The sequence below is a fragment of the Panthera tigris genome, chromosome C1 (assembly GCF_018350195.1).
Source record: "Panthera tigris isolate Pti1 chromosome C1, P.tigris_Pti1_mat1.1, whole genome shotgun sequence".
Lineage (NCBI taxonomy): Eukaryota > Metazoa > Chordata > Mammalia > Carnivora > Felidae > Panthera > Panthera tigris.
Window position 1 is genome coordinate 58630818 of NC_056667.1, and position 20128 is coordinate 58650945.

The 20128-nt window shown below is 35.6% G+C and overlaps 1 protein-coding gene across 3 annotated transcripts in view; it reads right to left on the reverse strand.

The window, feature by feature from the left end:
• Positions 1-3451: 3451 nt before the first annotated feature.
• NEGR1 (neuronal growth regulator 1) overlaps positions 3452-20128 on the reverse strand; it is an 836662-nt gene continuing 819985 nt past the window's right edge. For all 3 annotated transcript variants that reach the window (XM_007089805.3, XM_042997574.1, XM_042997579.1), the window contains exon 7: positions 3452-5590. In XM_007089805.3, coding sequence (XP_007089867.1) covers positions 5466-5590 — 125 coding nt within the window. In that variant the 3' untranslated portion in view covers positions 3452-5465. The remainder of the gene's footprint in view (positions 5591-20128) is intronic.

Below are 20128 nucleotides of genomic sequence, written 5' to 3' on the forward strand. Positions count from 1 at the left end.
TAGATATACATATAGTTGTTTACAAAGCTAGTAATATGATCACCTCCTTTTCTTCTTCCTAAGAAAATTAATGGAAATAGAAACAACTTGGGACTAGGTTGCACAGCTTATTTGATTCAGATCTGCCACTTAGTAGAAGTGTAATCTTCAGCAAGTGATTTAAGATTTCTGAATCTTGTTTTCATCATCAATGCATGACAATAATAACATTTTAAAGTATTGTGAAAGTCAAAGTAGCAATGTCTGCTAAAGTGCTTTGCCATTGTAAAATGCATGGTAGAGATCGTCCTGACCTTTCAGGAGTAATTCTAGCTGCCACTAGTAATTCTAGCTGTCTCTGAGATGGAGTGCATTTCTTAGATTGAAGCATTGGGTGAGTTATGCTAACTTTAGGATGATTGTGGGTGGAGATTTTAGGAAGAAAACTAAAAACCTTTTTCCTTTTTCCTCTCCAGGAAGACTGGAAGTATTTATGTGATGCATTTGCCAATTTTATTCCTTCCACTAGAGATGTCAATTCTTAAGTATTTTCAGTGAATTTAGAATTATTAGAAGTGCATGTGAACGTGACGGTGTATGCTTCTTGGGAAGTTCAGAAAGAGTACATCGATTCTCTGGTGGTTGGATCAGACTCCATTATCATGAATGAATTGTTCTTAGAAAATTTCCTCTTAAAATTCTTAAATTTCTGCCTACCAGGCTGAAGCAAGTGATTATTTTCCAAATACCTGGATGTCGTTTTGAAGTATTTTGGCCCATCCTGTTCAGAGACAAAGTAGCTCTGCTTTACATGTTACCTTTCAAGGTCTGAGACTTGATGCTTCTGTTTCCATGTAATTAAGTGCAGGATAGAAATTACACAGGGAGAAGTGATGAACCAGTGGGAAAATCAGATGTTTATTAATGTGTTTTTATTGGGGGTGGGGGTAGATATAGTTTTCCCAGAATAGCAATCACACCCACATTTCAAAAGAGCTTATTACTCCAAGCATGGATCTTTTTCATGGTTTGTTGTTTTGTTTATCTACCATACTGTTCCTTTTTATTTGATTCCTTTTTATTTGGATGGATGTGGAGAACAGGGCTTAAATCACTCATCTGGGATGTCTCTCATTTGGATAGTATAGCAGCCACAAACAAAGGGCTCTCAGCCAAATTGTGTTCTGTTTGGAAAACAAGGTGTTTTAAGGAAATTGTATGTGCATGCCTTGAGGTGGAATATATACTCCCTGTTTTATACCTGGCTGTTTATGAAATTATACTATATGCCTGACTCCTGTAGGTATTTGACTTTTGGGATTCTTGGCTTATAAAACTAATAAGATTTTATCAGCAGTCTCTGTTTCTAACTTTGCTGCATTTCGGCAGGTGAAAGTTCTAAATAATAAATAATAAAATCTCTCTGGAAAGTTGCTTCTTTAGGCTAGATGTAGTTCAACTTGCGAAAGCTTTTGGGATTCAGCAACAGAAAGAAAGGCTATACGTGCAGCCCTTTGAAATTGTAGCATCTAATGTTTTCACCCTGTATTGCTTTGGAGTTCCTGAAAGATGTGACTATGGTACAGTGAATGCAGCAGAAAATAAAGAAGGGAATAGCAGAAGTATGTTAAATTATTATTTCTTCCTTTTTTCTCTTAAACGAATAGAGTTTTAAATGAGTCAAATACATATTTTAATTGATAAACTGACTTTATATTCACCTATTGGAAACAGTACAACATATTTTACATCAGATTATGAAATATGGATGTTTTACTAAAAGACAGGAAGGGCTTTTTCCAGTCTTTAAAGTAAATACATATTCAAAGGATCTTAAGGCATACCATTTATTCATATTCATATCTATTGAAATACTGTACATCCACATACTTCAATAAATAGTTAAAAACCTGACCTCTTTTTAAATCATTTCTGAATTTCAAAAAACAATTTTTATTGAAAAGATTAAATAGGTAACTTTTGGCTGTCACAAAGCTAAGTACAATGGATAAATTAACAATTACTCAGTAAATTTGATCAATATAGATGATTGGCTTTGATAAATTTCTCAGACTTCTCTGAGTTCACACATTGGGGTATATATATATATATATATATATATATATATGTATATGTATATGTATATACATATATATATATAGAGAGAGAGAGCGGTGTTTTTTTTTTTTTTTTTTTTTTTGTACTGAATTACCTGGGTAATTTTCTCAGTTCTCCAGTCTACTTTCTAGATATAGCTTAAATGTTATGATGAAGCATTAATTTTTCAGTTAAGTTTTAAACATCCCCAAAAGTGGTTTTAAGTTTGACATTCTCTTTCGAATCTTTTAGTGTTTCCAAAAAAACACAATCCTATAATTTGGGCAGTACTTTTCATTATATAATTGCTGCATAATAGAAACTTAATGGTGTCACAGGACTTATGTTTCGAATGGGATCATTGTAAAACATAATTACAGCACTTGCAGTTAAACCAAAAATGCAAATGAATTAAGTCAACTACCCTAATATTCTTCTTCCCTCTCTCCCTTATTTTCTCCCTTCCTTCCTTCATTTCCTCCTTCCTTCCTCCTTTTATTTCTTCCCTCTCTCCTTACCTCCACTCTTTTCTTTGCAGTCTCTTTTCTCAACTGCTCTTTATTTTTCTTTCCTTAAAAAAAAAAAAAACATTAGGGGCAACAAAAGGAGTCCCACAAATGTAACTTGTGGAAATATAACGCTGAAATGAATAGCTAGAAAAATTGTTATAGATCAAAAGATAAATCAATTTCATAAAACCGCTATTCTGAAATTGCAACAATCTTGTACAGTCAGGACTGATAAAATGGAGTAATCAGACATTTCATATGTCTATAAATGTAAAATCATCTACTTGAACATTATATGCAATACATTCACACAAAAAAGCAAATACTGTAGCCTTATTTGAACAATATTGAACTCATAAATACTCATGGTTTCACTCTGTTCAGGGGCCTAAAGACTAGGAATGCTGCTGTGATACAGAAAAACATAGTGAATACCTCCTCTATTTAAAATGTCACTCAAGAAATTCTCTTCTAACATAAAGGCAAATACATATAGCTACTGAGCTATGACTGTACTTCTGTCACATTCTATGGGAAAAACACCAGACTCCACAAATTCGGAATCATGACAACACTTTGAACTAATTATTTGGTTCATCCATAGTTTATACCTCGATTTACCTCACATTTACCCTACAAACCTTACAAAGAGGAGGTATTTTTAACTCTAGGAAAGCGGTCACTGTATAATATGCATTCTTGATCTGTTTCTTTCTCCCAAACAATGGTACTGATGGTCAACACTTTTGTGGTAGCACCACTATTTCTAGTAAGTAGATTTTTATGGAGTGTGCCACTTTAAAGCTGCAATACAAAAAAAAATTGTAGTTTACTCACCAATTTCACAAAGAATATTTTTATAAAGCAAATAAATAATAATCAAAATTAAAATGCCATGTGTGTTAAAAAAGTTTTTAATACATCAGTCAAAATAATGTAATGAATAATTACAGTGAGTAAATTTAATAGCATAATGCCATGTTATTGCCATTTTGTGGAAACACTGTATATTTATGCCTCCTCATGTAGGATTCATTTTTCTAATTAAAATAGATTTATGGCGTACTTTGGGGCTAAGCTTTACTCAAAAAAAATCATGATTTTCAAGCCATTTCTTCCGGGGCAAAATATTAGGTATGTTAAGTATGTACAACCTCCATGAAATATCTCGTATCTAACTATTAGTGAGTTTTTTTTTTTTAATTGTTAATATGACTTGCAAAAGGAGACTATTTGCAGAAATCCCCCTATGTAGTGAAATTGGTAAGTTCATCAAACTTGTAAAATGGCTTTCAAGGCTATGGTCTTTCTTTAGTAAAGAGTAAAACCATGGAAATACTCTTGTAGTATAATACTTCTTAAAATAACACCATTTTCCTTAAAAAATGTAGTTTTCATTCTTTATGGTGGAAACAATGAACTATTCATGATAACTTAATAACTAATATATCTTAAGATATTCTAATCACGGGTGTCTTGTCTTCATTTGATCATGTCTTACACATATCATGTAAGAAGACAAAAAGCACGGTCATTTTGTCGTCGTTTGTGTTTTGACCTTATGTTTTTGAACTGACATTGCTACAGAGAAAGATTTTATTGCAGAACTAGTTATTTCAGGGATTGATCTGCTGCATGCCAGCATGGAATACTTGTTATTATATATTTTGGAACATTTTCTTTTATATAACATGCATTCCAAACTCTCAGCTGAGTGATGTTTTCAGGTGGAAGATGTGCGAAATGCCCGGGTGCGGGAGCACGCATCTATCACACCAACTTACCTGCCACAGAACCAAATGACTTTGGCGTGTTCACCAACTCATGTCATGTTAGGAGATCGGACTTTGTGTTCTTTCTGACAACCATCTTGAAGATTTTGGCTTGGAGTAGTGAAAGAAAAAGATGCTGTATTGCTGAACAATCCCTTGGATGGACTTTGCTGTCATTTTAAAGGGAATTATTTCCCAGAGTAGATTCAACATTCAACTATAACCAAAGGATTCACACGGTAATAGATTGACCTGTACTACGTTAATGAAATTGTTTTTCATCGCAAAACTGAGTTTAGGTGGGGCAAAATTCTCACACCCCACTGGTAAGGAGGGAAGAGATTTTTACAGTCTGACATCTCCTTCATTCTTTAGAGATAGGATATAGTTTAACTTTATCATTATGGTTTATTTTTGCTTTCAAATTATAGGATGTGGCAAAACATTTTTATTAGGTGGAGACAAAGAGCAAATTATTATTTTATGAAGGCACACCCATGCTGAACTTACAGGGAAGAGAAGCAGAGCTGCACAGCCAGTTATATTACAAGGCTCATTCCTGAAACCTGAATATCATGCGAGCAGAAAAATCTAGATATGTGTTAGTTATATTTTGAAGAAATGATCTGAAGGCAATATTATTTGCTTTTTTATCAAAAAAGGAAAAAAATGCATCTTTGTCAATGTGGATTGACTCCTATTGAAACAGGGAAATGAATGCTTGTATTGCAGCCTTAAAGAATCACATAGTCACTGCAATATTCGTTTTTGTAAACTACAGCCTGCAGCCTAGCAGACCATGACTGAATGCTTTTGAAAAGTTGTAGATTACAAACATGAAATCACAATTAATATCCTCTAAAAGTAATTTCAGAGCTTTCACGTCTTAAAAAAAGGACAATGTGTACTGCTTCACAAGGTAATGTAGCTAATCAAAAAAAGAGTAGAATTAAAGTATTTACATAATGAGCAATTCTACAGAAGGCGATCATCCCCATGTAAGCACTGCTGATTATATCCCACGCTGCTTTTAACAAACTGTACCAGATTGGATCCAGCCATCAGCACTTTCAGAGAATCCTTAAAAGCCTTTTATGGGTCTTTAAATTTATTGTAGAATGGCATTCTTCAGGTAGAATATGCTGGTGAAAGAGGACAGTGTCAACACAAGGTACCAGCAGGAGAAAAGAACGTCAGCGCTCCCGGTAATTCCATACTGGGCTGTACTTGGAGCTGGAAAGAAATGGAAAAGATTAAATCAAAATCTAATTTGTGTCTTTTAGGATCTTAACAATAATCAAAAGGCAGCTGGGTGTACTGGGGAGAGCACTGGCATTGGAGTAGATAGACTTAAGTTCACATCTGGTTCTGCTATATGACAATGTGTAGCCTATGCAACTAACTTCTCTGAGCTTGAGTTTTCTCAAGGGCAAGAGACAAATAATATAATCCACCTGGCAGGGCTGCCATGAGAATTGGAGATGAAGAACATACAGCACATTGCACTGGGCTGGACACAGGCTAAGTACTTAATAAACAGTGGCTAGTATTATTATTCCAGTTTTTGTACTGTAAATATTTGTATTGGTGGATAATATGTAGTTCATGCGTATATATATATTTTTTATTTTTTTTTAACATTTGTTTATTATTGAGAGACAGAGAGAGACAGAGCAGGGGAGGAGCCAAGAGACGGGGAGACACAGAATCCAAAGCAGGCTCCAGGCTCTGAGCTGTCAGCACAGAGTCTGACGCAAGGCTCAAACTCACAAACTGTGAGATCATGACCTGAGCCGAAGTTGGACGCTCAACTGACTGAACCATCCAGGTGCCCCATGCATATATTTTTAACATTTATTTTTATTGAGATCTATAATTGGCATTGTGTAAGTTTAAGGTGCACAACAGTGTTGATTTGATACATTTATGAATTGCAATATGATCACCACCACAACATCAGCTAACAACTCTATCATATCACATAATTATCATTTCTCTTTTGTAATGGAAACAATTAAAATCTAGTCTCTTAGCAACTTTGAAGATTATAATACAATAATGTTGTTTATAATCACTATGCTGTGCATTAGTTCTCCAGGAGTCCATTTATCTACTAGTTCTAAGTCTGTACCTTTAGACAACATATCCCCGATTCCCCTACCCCAGCCTCTGGTCACCATTCTGCTCTGTTTTTACAAGTTTAGCTTTTTAGATTTCACATATAAATGATACTATATATATATATATATATATATTTTTTTTTTTTTTTTTTTTTTTTTTTTTTTTGTGGATCTTTTTTATTGGTCAAATACTTGTACTAAAAGCTGGGAAAAATTTTTTTTGGGGGGATAGGTGAAAAAAAATATTCAAACAATCATAATATATTCCAAGGAATATTAGATTTGCATGTATACACTGGAGCAACACAGAAAATTTTGTATCTAAATCTTCCCAGGCAAGGGAGGGATGATTTAACAGAGTTTTACCAAAGGGGACAGTCATTTGGGTAGAGGAAACAACTTATTCAAAGGTATGAGTAAAGGGGAGAGCAGGACATATATTCTAGTAGATTAGTCTTGCTGGACCATGAAGTTTGAGGCTTGGAGTAGAGGGAATTGAAACTGGAACTCTAGGCAGATAGAGCATAAACTTAACTGTAAGAAAAATAAAAGTTTTTTTTTAAGTTTATTTATTTTATTTTGAGGGAGGGAGAGAGAGAGAGAGAGAGAGAGAGAGAGAGAGAGAAAGAGAGAATGCACAAGTGGGGAAGGGGAAGAGAGAAGGAGAGAGAAAGAGAGAGGAGAGACAGATCCCAAGCAGCCTCTGCGCCATCAGCACAGAGCCTGATGCGGGCCTCGAACTCACAAACTGCAAGGTCATGACCTGAGCCTAGATCAAGAGTCAGATACTTAACCAACTATGCCACCCAGGCGCCCGATTTAGTTTTTTTATAGTGAAGGAGATTTTAAAGAATTTGGAGCTGTTGAATCGTGTGATTACTTTTATACATTGGAAAGATCACAGTTTCATACTCAGGAAGCTTATGTAGTACTTGGCTAACAGTCATGTTGAATTCTCACTGAGAGATTTCACCTAGAGAGTCACTGAAGCTTAGAATATGGTGGGAGTCTACTGAATGAATTTCACTGCATTTCACAAGAGAACTGTAGCCTCTTTGAATGTGAATTATACTGTGTTCCAGAAATGGAATGTTGTAGGCATGCTCAGCTTTGCTTGAGACCGATCCTCATTTGTCATAATAAAAATAATAGTAATAATAAAAAACCCCACCAACATACTTTTAACTACCCTCTCTTAATGAAACCTGGATTTCAAGCAATGTTTCCTAGTAGAAAGTGAACCATGTAATAAAAAAAATATACTATTTCATCCCCAAAACCATAACTCAAATTCAGAAGCAGTTTTAGTCACAATGAGTTTGAATTAACAGCAGGTTGTTTTTAATAGAACTTTCACCAGTGACTATATTTCCATATTACAAGAAGAATAAATTGTTTTGTTTGTATCTCTAAGAAATTAAAAGGGAATGAGAGCTGCATTGACCTTTGCAGGGGGAAGTTTTCATGACAGTACAATTGTTGATTCCAGGTGAATAAAGTTCAAGGTCTAAGATTACTCCTCTTTAGTAAACATGGAGCAAAATCCACTATTTAATGCTTCTATTTGCATCATAAGTGAGTTTTAAAAAAATGAGAAGATGATGAAGAAAATAAGTCTATTGTTGACCACACAGCTTTTGAAGTTTTGATATATAAGAAGTCTAATTTAAAACCATGAAACTCCTTAAATTATTTTCTCTTGTTCAAGACCTGGAAAGGTGTTTTGTTTTTTAAAACATAAATAAATATTTAATTGGTCTGTTACCTTCTCAATGACAGCTATTTAAGAGTTATTTTGCTGTTGTTTTTAAAGAATCTCAAGTGCAATAAAACCAGTATTATAGTAAAGGACTAATAATAAGCAAAGCATATAAAATGATTTCATAAATAAGAAATAGATCTTAAAAGCCAAGCATACAAAACAAAGATAAAATTTTTATTGTCATGACAAATTAAATAGTACATCAAAGGGGTAAAGTAGAAAGAATCCTGAAAACTCCTTATCCATCCTTTAAAGTGCATTTTGGGAGCAATCTTTCCTGAATCCCTTCTCCTTTACCAGCAGCTGAACAGATTACCTTACTGTGCCATCATGCCACCATAATATCCCTTTTTATACAGCTATCATACTACATTGTCAATATTCACATACATATCTATTTTTCTAACCAGACTGTGAACTCTCCTAGGTCATGTTTTATTTATCTTTTTGTTTCCATGTACAGAGAGTGGCAAAGTAGATGCTGAAGAGATGTCTTTTGAATGAATGATTCAATTTAATAAATGAATGGGCCGGAATTAAAAGGAGTAGTTGTCTCCTACAAAATGGAATCTCTTCTGAAGCAAGCCACTTGCTTATAGGCCAGAGAATCTACAATATATCATCTTTCATTCATTCAGCCCAAATTTATTGGTTTAGGTACCGGGCACTGGGAATACAATAGCTAATAAGATAGGATGGTCCTTTTGCTGCTTAATTCCATATACCCTATCTTTTCCCCCAGTGTGCCTTTATCTTCCACTCAGCCTCCTACTGCCTTAGACATGACAAAAGTATGTCAATAATATATTTAAAATTAAATATTATAACAGAGTATGTATTTTTCCATTGTACTCTTTAGTTGTCCTATTAGTCCTTCTATTAGTCCTAAAATAAAGGAGGAGCCTTTTGCTGCATTATTAGCCTGCAATTATTACAGGAAATGGACTGTAGACTAGCTATTGATAATCAGTAAGCCAAAAAACAAAGAGTAAAGTTAGTCAAGGGAATTTTTGATTACATACCTAATGCTAAGTCATGTACATAATTCGTACCCCTTAAGTATATATTGAGCATCTTTCATGTGCTAGGGATTGAACACAGGCAAAGGCAAACTCAATCTCCTCTCTTAGGAAAAGTTTTATTACAGTTGGAGGTATAAATAAAAAGGCACATATAGAACATTAGGATATACATACTTATAAGGATAATAAACAAACATGGGAAGGCTCCACAAGGAGTCATGGCAGGTAAGTAGTCTGAGCAGATACGAATACAGTGGTTTGTTTTTTTACAAAATGCAATGATATGCACATGTTAGTGTATCTCACTTTTAAAAATGGTGGCATATAGTCCTTTTACTTGGGGTATCCTATTATTGTATAACCTTAGTCCCATTAACTATTTATTATGTATTTGTGTGTGTGTGTGTGTGTGTATGTGTGACTTGTTGAGTGATTCAGAGTACCAGGCTAATGGTACTAAAGTTAGGAGTCTCAGTATTATTGGGGCCAATTAGATTTGTTTGGCATGTTAAATATCAATCATCTACTTGAGAAATTATAGAAAATGTTAAGAAATTAAAGAAAACAACTTCACTATTAGAAATCAGCTTGAAGAGTCAGTTCAAATATCATATGCTTTAAAAAGAGGAAAGTTTGGGGCGCCTGGGTGGCTCAGTCTGTTAAATGCCCCACTTTGGCTCAGGTCATGATCTCATGGCTCGTGAGTTCAAGCCTGGTGTCAGGCTCTGTGCTGACAGCTCAGAGCCTGGAACCTGCTTTGGATTCTGTGTCTCCTTCTTTCTCTCTGCCCCACCCTGCCACTCATGCGGTCTCTCTCTCTCTCTCTCTCTCTCAAAAATAAATAAAATTAAAAAAATAATAACAAAAACAGAAAGAGGAAAGTTTTTATAAAGTCCCACATGCCAAATCAATTTGACATCATATTTGATATCGTATTTACATATCTATCACAACATGTTTACATATCTATCTTTCCCCATTAGACTAAGAATGTCTTCAAGCCAAGATTTATTATATGTAATTTTTTTCATTGGTACAGAACAGAGTCTGATATTTAGTAGGTGTTCAATAAATATTTGTTGAATGATGATAAGGTTTGTATCCATTTCCCATACTTTTACCATAAGCACATAAAGGAACACAAGATCTTGACTTCTTTTTTCAGAAGAATATTGTCTTTCATCATTTGTGTTTAACTGCCTTTCTTCTCTCCCTACTTTTAGACTTATTACTTTCTAAGACCTGTACAGAGTCAGAATACCTCTCTTCAGCATTTGAGCAGAAGATAGATCATGAGGCTGATTATAAGGGGGAGGAGCATCCATCCAACTTTCTAGCACTATCCTTTTGCAGCAAACAGGAAGTGTAGATGAACCCATGTCCCCCAAATGTAGTCCTGAATTTTTTAGTTAGGAGACATCTAGTGGTGTCTCTGACATGGTCAGATCTGTTGTATATTCTCTGCCATGTTTTTAGTTTCCTGTGAATATCAAACTGCTACTCATCCTAAATAAAATTAGGAGGGCTAGGGCATATGATCAGAGGTGTAGTTGGGCTACGCTGAGAATTTTGATTTCATTCTGAGTGATATGGGAATCCACATGAGAGTTTTGAGCAGAGGAGGCTAGCTGACATTTTTAAATAATCGCTTGGCTATTGTGTGGAAAATAGATGATACTAGTGGAGGCAAGAGTAGAGGTCTATGTTAATCCCAGACCATCAGGGGTCTCCATTGCCTCCTGAGGAAAGCCAAAACTCTGTAGCTCAGCATTCAGGGACCTCTGTTACCTGGTTCTAGTCAACTTATCCAGACTCGTATATACTCCTAGCTCCAGTCACACGAACCATTTCTGAACACACAGAGTATTTTCATTTCTTGTCACTTGCATATGCCATATCATTAAGCTTAAATGGTCTTCCTTCCTGTCCCCTTCTCCCCCTACCTTAAAAGTCGTACTCATCCTTAGATACCTAAAATACCATTTACTCCATGAGGCCCCCTGAATCTCCCTATGAATTTTTAGTAACCCATTTATACCTGATTTCAGAAATAGTTCCTTTTTAACTGATAGTACATAAATATATTATATATAGTATATATATGTATAGTATACTATATATATGTATACTATATATGGTATATAGTATACAGTATGAATATTTTACTTCATTTTTAATCTACACTTGTTTAAATTAATGTTTCTCTGATCTTACAAAGCTGTCCTCCACTTTATCCTACAAAAACATTTATTCTCTTCATTATTTTGGTTTCTTTTGAAGGACTTTTATTTAATGCTATTTACTGCTAGGTAATTGTTCAGTTTCCTCTGGTTTGCCAGCTCCTTGAAGACAGGGAGTACGAGCTCTTCCCACCTCTCCCCCCAATATGATGCATGGCCTTTACAGAGTGGTTTCCTGGCTGATCTAACACCCAGTTGGGTTTTGCTGGGGCTCTCAGGTAGGGAGCAGAAGTGCCTGGGCTAGGTGTACAGTCCAAGCCTCTGGGATTTCTCCCAGTTGTCAACAGGAAGATCCAATCTGGGTTTTAACACACATCTTACATCTTGTCTAATTATGATTATCATTCCCAATTACTTACAGCTGCTGCATATTATTTTCAGTCTTGGCAGTTTTCCCTTGTATTGCTCCAGTTTTTATTTTTAGGCAAAAGCAAATGTAACTGTGAAATATTTAGTTTTGGTATAATACCAATTACTTGCCTAGGCAATTTCCTTAAATTACTCAAGCTTTAACTAAACTAACTTTGAGTTGTATTTTTAAGATTCTTGCTGAAATCTTAGGTACAGTTACTTCAGCTACATTAACTCTGCTTCCATAAAAAAGCTGGCCTCAACTTACATTTTACTGAGGAAGCCTATACCTGGGAAGTGAATGATTTACACCTAAATTAGATTTCATAGAAAAGAGAGTGATTAATGTGGATTCAAAATAGATTGCACATTAGTTTACTGAGAAATTATGCATCATTGATTCTCTCCAAAAAGGCAGGGTACCTCTGTTTCATTGCATACTGTGGGAGGCATTAGCTCAAAAGACATTTTAATCCTCTCATTAGCAATATCCACCCCTGAACACTATCAGCAGGTGGAGAGGGTATCCAGATTCAGATCATACCCCAATTTCTTCAATCGCTTAACTCTGCCTGAACACTGGGTGGAGATGGGGGAGGAAAAGAGAACTAGAATGGAATATGTTTTACCATAGAATGTACAACTTTGGACTGTAGTGTCTGGAAGAAGCAGGCAAGTCTCAGTACAGGTGCAATCATCTCATTATTCCTTTCTGCACTATTTCTTGTGCAGTCAAGTGGTCCAGGCCTTAAGATTGAATGTGTTGTGTTAAAGACACAGCAAAGAGAAGCCCTGTCTTCTCGTGCACTATCTCACACACATGGCACACTGATTTCCACAGGTAGGCTTTCTTTGTGTGGCTATTCCATGCTCCTGTACTGTAGATCCTCCAAAATCTTCCCTGAGGCTCTAGAGTTAAGGGATACCTGAGTAGCATAGTGATGATGTATGTAGTAGAGCTAACAATGTATAGATTTTTGGATTCTTTTTTACTCAACACACCTTTATTTTGCCATAGACTGTTTCCAAGAGTAAAGAGAGGTAAACATAACATACCCCACTTTTCACGCAGCTTTCGGGATGGTAGAGTAAGGTTTAATTTATGAGCCTCTATCACAGTGAGCTTCACTTTTATTTAGGGAGAGAAAGTAGGAGTTGGTAAACGGCTTTGAATTGCTGCCTATCAGACTTCTTTTTTATCTTCCTTAGAAAGAATTGGTCTAACAAGTTCACATTGGTGCATTTTTTTTTTCAAAATCAAAACCTAAGGGTACAGAAAATCTATATTTACATATTTATTCTCACATTTTAGACTTTTATTTTTCATTTGATCAAAAACTGAATGCCTATCTTCAGGAAGTTCAAACATCTTTTACAGATAGAGCCTTCACAAACATAAAAATGTAAAATAATTATTTTCACAGAGAGTATCTTTATTTTAGCGGCCCCTGGGTGGTTCAGTCAGTCGAGCATCTGACTCTTGATTTCAGCTCAGGCCATGATCTCATGGTTTGTGAGTTTGAGTCCCACATCAGGCTCTGCAATGACAGTGCAGAGCCTGCTTGGGATTCTCTCCCTCTCTCTCTGCCCCTCCCTCTCTCTCTCAAAATAAATTAAAGAAAATTTAAAAAAAGTATCTTTATTTTATGTTATGAACAATGAGGAGACTGGCTAGAGAAATCACATGATTCCTTTCTCTTTCTGACTCATGGTATTTCCCTGCCAGCTTGTTCTCAGCAACTACTAAGCTATTTCTCTGGCAGACCACCATCCCTGAATCCTTTCCTGCTTGCTGAATAGCCATTTTGCCAAAGTTCACAGTATACAATCCTATTTACTCAGCATCAACTGCATTAGGAATTTTAAACATATGTTTGTCTCTGTTATTACCCATATTCAGAAATCTGCCTATTTGTAGATAAATACTTTTATCTGCAAATAGCCAGATGAAACTATCCAAGACTATTACCTCTAATTTGAGCTAAGGAGAATAAGTAAGCAATCACCCAAATAAAAACAAATTCCACAGTCTTTTTTCTGTCCTTCAGAGTCATTGAAAAAAAGTTTCAAAGCCTGAATTATTCATCAATATCTCCTAAATGTGTGGATGTTTTAGTTTACTCTATTTTTAGCAGATCAGAAGTGATTTACATGAATCTATAGTAACTCTGTTTTGAAGTATGTTGTCAATAGAGGTAATTTTGTATAGCCCTAAATGCTTCTTTGAGCTTGGGCAAAGTCCAGTCATTCATTCCAGGTTGGTTTGAAAACAGGTTTCTATAGAAGTATCATCACAGATTTTGGAGTATGTGTGCATATGTGTGTGGGAGTGTATACACGTGTTTCAAAAGCTGGCTTTGTTGTGTGAAATATATACACAAACATACAATACAAATTGCCTTGACTACATAGATTTTAGTTTAGGCCTTTAAGGCATCATTTAGTTGAAGAAAAGGGTTTTACAGAAATAAAAATAGAAACCCAGCTGTGTTCTTAAGGTCACTAATAGTCACTGCCATCAGCTGTATCATCAATGTGCTAATGCGGGAAAAAATGGGAGGAATTGCAAACTGGTAAACATTTTTGCAAGTTGAATGAGCTTTTAAGATTTTATACGTGTGGTTGTGTGGGTGTAACTTTGTTTAAGTTTTTATATAAGTGTTAAAACTTGGAACTATAATGATCAAATTGTCTTATTTATTAAGTTTTATTTTATCTTTTATGTTAGGAACGTTATCCTAAAGCAGCTTCTCTTCTGTTACTCTACAATTGTTCTTTCAGCATTAAAGATCAAGAATTTCATAAAGTTTGATTATCTTTTTCATTTTTTGGAATATTACATTTACCTTCCAATTTTTTTTCTTAGCTTTTCAAGTGCAATAAAGGCCGGAGATTATCTGGCCCTGTAGTTCTGATTTACTTAAATTGTTCCACTTGTTATGCTCCAGATTGATTTTCAATTATTCTCAATGATTCTCTAATCATTGCCTTTATATTTCGGCTATTTAAAAAACCTTATTAAATCCAAATGGCTTTGTATAGAATTCAAGACCCTCTGTAAACTTTCCCAAAGCTACCTTTCTGGTCCTACCCTGGCTGCTGTCTGACATGGACTGCACTAGTCACACTAGGCGGGAAGGGCCCTTCGTGCAGGATATGCCCAGGCCTGTGTTGCATTTGTGTATTTGCTCATGCTCTGCCTTCATCTGGGATGGGTTTTGCATTTCTTTGTGTTAAAACGGTACCCAGCTTTCAGTGCCCATCTCACACGCATTCTGCTCATAGGTTAGAACTGCCAGAACTCTAAGGGGCATGGAGAGTGGTATAGGTTAGAACCTGCCAGAACTCTAAGGGGCATGGAGAGTGGTGTGCACGAGGAGATGAGGCTGGTGGAAATGAATGATGTGGTTAAGTTAGAGGTAAAAATAGGACTAGAACTGCGGTATGCTGATTCTCTGTGCTTCCATTTCCATGTAGCCTCCCTGAATTGCTACCTAACTCTACTTGGAATTAATCTGCCAATTCCTCTTTTCTTCAATAGCCAATTTGCTTTACCTCTACTTTATCAGTCTCCTGTTCATCATCTTCAACAGAGCCTCAATCTCTTGAAAACAAGGATCATATTTAAATTACTTTTGTATTACAGCATTTGATTAAATGATTGGCACTGTCAAAATATTTATTGCAGGTAACTATAGATGAATTGTTTTAATTTCTGCAGTTTAATGAGGTTTTGCAGCAAAGCTCAAGAGAAAGAAAGAAGGACTATAGGGAAGGAATTATCAGCAGTCAAGAATTCAGGATTTGGAAACATCGACTACCACTGTGGAGGAAGATTGGTTCTATTTTATTGAAGCGAAGAAGCTCCTATCCTCAGATGTCCCTGAAGACACTATTCCATAAACATATGGAGTTATACACTCCAAGAGAACTGTTGAAGAACTGCTCTTGTTTATGACTTCTAGTTAAATGTGCTAGTTATAGACGGAGACAGTATTGGTAACAATCAAGCACACCGTGTATTAGCTTCGCACCTCTATGCCTCGGTTTTGTCTTCCTGGTAGGGTTGCAATAAGTAAATGAGCTAAGTAAAATGCTTAGCACAGTGCTCATTTAAGTGTTCATTGAACAGCAGCTTTTAAGATGTATTAGTATATGTATAAGAAGGGCCAATGTAAGTCCTTTACTTTGGCCCAAGAAGAAATATCCAGTTGGTGGAATAAGGCTATGTGTACCTCAAAATCCTATCCACTTGAAACAATCACAACCATGCCAACAATATGTTCCTTGAAAGGACAGCTCTAAGAACGTGGATCAGAAAATTTATTCATTAAGCAAGTAATGCTTGAGTACCTATAAATACATAGTGAGCCCTGATTATGCATGATAAACTATTTTGTGTGCTGGGATACAGTCTTATTATCTAATTGCTCTAAGTAGATCACAGTGTTCTGAATAAACCACACCCTAACCCCCTGGCTTACAGACAATATTTCTTCTACTTGGAATCATCTTCTTCCACTTCCTCCCAAGTTTTCAGCCTCCATATGACATACTTCTCCACTGCAGTTCAAACTCCTTTGTCATGGCCTTACTTACTGACTTGCCTCCTTGTCTAAACTATGAATTCCTAAAGAACAGGGACCTTGAATTTTTCATCTTTCTATACTTCTCTTTTCCTCTTCCCCAGTGGCTAGCACAATGACTGCATATAATAAGGGCTTAATAAATAACTGCTCTTTTTATCTCCACATGAGATAAATTTGCAAAATACATTTGTTTCCCACACCTTTTGTATCTTGCCTTCCATCCTCTCATTGCCTTTTTACTTTAGCTGCTGCTATGACAACCAGCTGCATGCAGGGCAAACAATTGTGAGATATATTCCACATGGTTCCTCGCAGGGGTCCCAGTGGGATGGAGCTTAGTGACCCATAGCAGGGACCAGCTCAATAACACATTCTTGGACTGGCTTTCCCTCTTTCTCTGTTTAACTTGTTCCAATCTCCTACCAGCATGCTTAAAATTCCTTTCCAAAATAATCACCTATTAGTGAGCAGCTCATTTTGGGAGGACCCACACAAAGATGGCACTCTTGTATGAAGAAGAGAAGAACAACAGGTTATAAATACTGTACCTAGGGCAATTTAATATCCCCCCACAGTGTATAGTGCTTTGCACTTAGTAGGTGTACAATAAATTAGTTTTAGATAAATAAATTGATTGAAAGTAAATAATCATCCTATCTGTTTGCCTACACTCTTCTTGGCTCTTGATAACTCAGTTGCATCACTTTTATGAGGTCTGCATTAATTATATTGTCAGCAGGCACATACCCTTCATAATGTAAAAGGGGTCTTAAAATCTTAATTAAATCTGATTTTTTTTCCTCATAGATTTTATCCCAGGAATATTACCCACTGTTTTACATTATTATCATTCTGGTTTCTGCTATACCAGCAACATTGCCTAATGAAAGTCCTGTCTCCTATTGTATTTTTTAAATATTTAAAAGCACTCATGGTTCTTATATTTTTATTATGATTTCAACTGTAAAATACTCCTCTCCCTACAACCTTGAAACGGTCTTTTCTCAAAGCTCCAGCCTGTCTTTTCTGCCTACATTTTCTGCCTAAGGTGATCCAACTTGTAGGGTGGGAAAATGGGAAATACAATTATTATGAAAGGAACTTGGATGTGTCCATGCAAAAGTCAGATGTTGGGGAATTTTAGTCCAAAAATGGTCCCACAAAGGATGAAAAGAAAAAAGATCAAAACATTTGCATAGTGATCCTGGCACAGAACACATTTTGCAATCAGGATTCATACTGATTTTTAAGGATGTTTAGTAACTTTCTTCTCCCCAAATACAGAGACTACATTGTTCTTAATTTTTCTGGACACCAGTGAAGGTATTTTAAAAGGAGAGGTGGGGATGTTTTAAACTATTACATCAAAATACCTAACATGTGCCTCCTTTTAGGGATGTTGTACATTTAGCCACTTATATTATTACTCGAAAATTTTTTTAGGTTTATTTATTTCTTTTGCGGGGGGGATGATAGGGCAGAGAGAGAGGGAGAGAGAGAATCCCAAGCGGGCTCTGAGCTGTCAGTGCAGAGCCTGATGCAGGGCTTGAACTCACAAACCACAAGATGATGACCTGAGCCCAAATCAAGAGACAGATGCTTAACCAGCTTAGCAACTCAGGTGCACTTGTTCAAAAGAGTTTTTGACTGTAATTGAAATAATGCTTCCTGGGACTGCATTAATAAGTTTTTCAGTCTATCAACTGATAAATTTGTATCCACAGTTCTTTTGATCACAAGTCATGAGGAGAAGCCTTGTTATTTCATTAGCCAAAATTTTAGTTTTTTAGAGTTGCCTCTACTTTAGCATTATTGTCAATTATCCTTAACCAAAACATATACATTTAACCCTCAAACTGGAAAATTAATCTTAGTGAGTGAAAAAAGAATAATTCAGGAGTAACTGGTTTTTATAACAGTAATCACATTCTTCACATAAAAAATTCTTACTGAGCACCTACTATGTGTTAGGCATTGTGCTTAGTGCTGAATATACAAAGATGAACAAGATTTAATCCAGGGCTTTCAGGAACTCAATGTCAAGTAAATCAAAACTATCTACTTTAGAATAAAAGGGTTGATTTTCACCAAATCACATATTATTAGAATTCCAGGATTAAAAGAAACTTTGAGAGACTCTATTCTCTTTTGTCAAAGTATAATCAAATCAGAAATCTAGTTAGAGAAAGGCATTTCAGGTTTATGCCATTGAATTTTTTTAAATGTTTATTTATTTTTGAGAGAGAGACAGAACAGGAGCGGGGGAGGGGCAGAGAGAGAGAGGGAAACACAAAACCCAAACGGGCTCCAGGCTCTGAGATGTCAGTACAGAGCCCAAAGCGGGGTTCAAACTCATGAACTAGGAGATCATGACCTGAGCTGAAGTCAGATGCTTAACCTACTGAGCCACCTAGGCACTCCAAGGCCTATGCCATTTTAAATCTAGAAGGGACCGAAGTCTAGAGAGGGAACAGTTACACAGAGAATTAATTCAATTCTCTAGACTTTCAGTTTGGTGTTCTTTCTGGCACACAGCACTTCTCACATTAACCAATTTAGTACCTTGTTTCAGATTTTTATAACTCCCACTGCTCATATAATCTTAAAATATTTCTTTTGTTTTTAATTTTTTTTAATGTTTATTTTTGAGAGAGAGAACAGGTGTGGAGGGGCAGAGAGAGAGAGAGAGAGAGGGAGACAGAGAATCTGAAACAGGCTGGCCTTGTCAATGCAAGCCCAATATGGGGCTGGAGCCCATGAACCGGGAGATCATGACCTGAACTGAAGTCAGATGCTCAACTGACTGAGCCACCCAGGTGCTCCTTAAAATATTTCTAAATATAATATGATCAAACTAATTTCATAGTCTAGTAAATTACCCACACCACTTTGATTAATCATTTCAACCAATAAAATACAAAATGAGTTTTTCTGTATACGTGCTAGAAGTGATATAATTATTTTTTTAAATAACAAATGTTTGAAGTGATTCTCAAATTTTATAGTCAATGTATGCTGTATTTGCATCTCATAATATATTTACTTGGATGTTTTTAATGCATTAAGCATATAAAGCCCATAATATTTGTTGATCAAATATTAGTGATATTTGAACAATTATCATATTAGAATCTATTATGAATGGTTGATTTTAATTCGTATCAAAAAGAATGAGATTGTTGCCTAGTACCTAGAATCTAAACAATAGGTACCTATAAAATTCTGCATGTATGTTTAAACTGTCTTGATTCATCAGTTTCTCAAAGGTACACATGAATTCTGTAAGTTAGAAAAATTAGCATCTTTGCATAAAATGCGGTTTATTTTTTTTTTCACATGAAGGACTGACTTCAGTTTATTATTCATGCTTGCAGTCAGGACTTGAAAACTTGAAAAGTGAAAAAGGGATTAAGGAATCCATAGATTCTTAGAGCAGAGCGCAGTTTAAAAACAAATGTGTCAATTTGGTTTTATTGCAGTAACTTCCTCTACCTTCCTATTACACCAATACATAAGAGCAATTGCTAGTGAAATCAGACAGCCACATTTAAATACCTGTGGTTTAATATGCATTTTCCACTTCACACTAAACTGAATTATAATCACAATTAATAAGAAAATGTAGTATCATTCTAATAGTCAAAAGTGAATTTCTAAAATTCTCTGTAAGTTTATGTGCAAGATTTG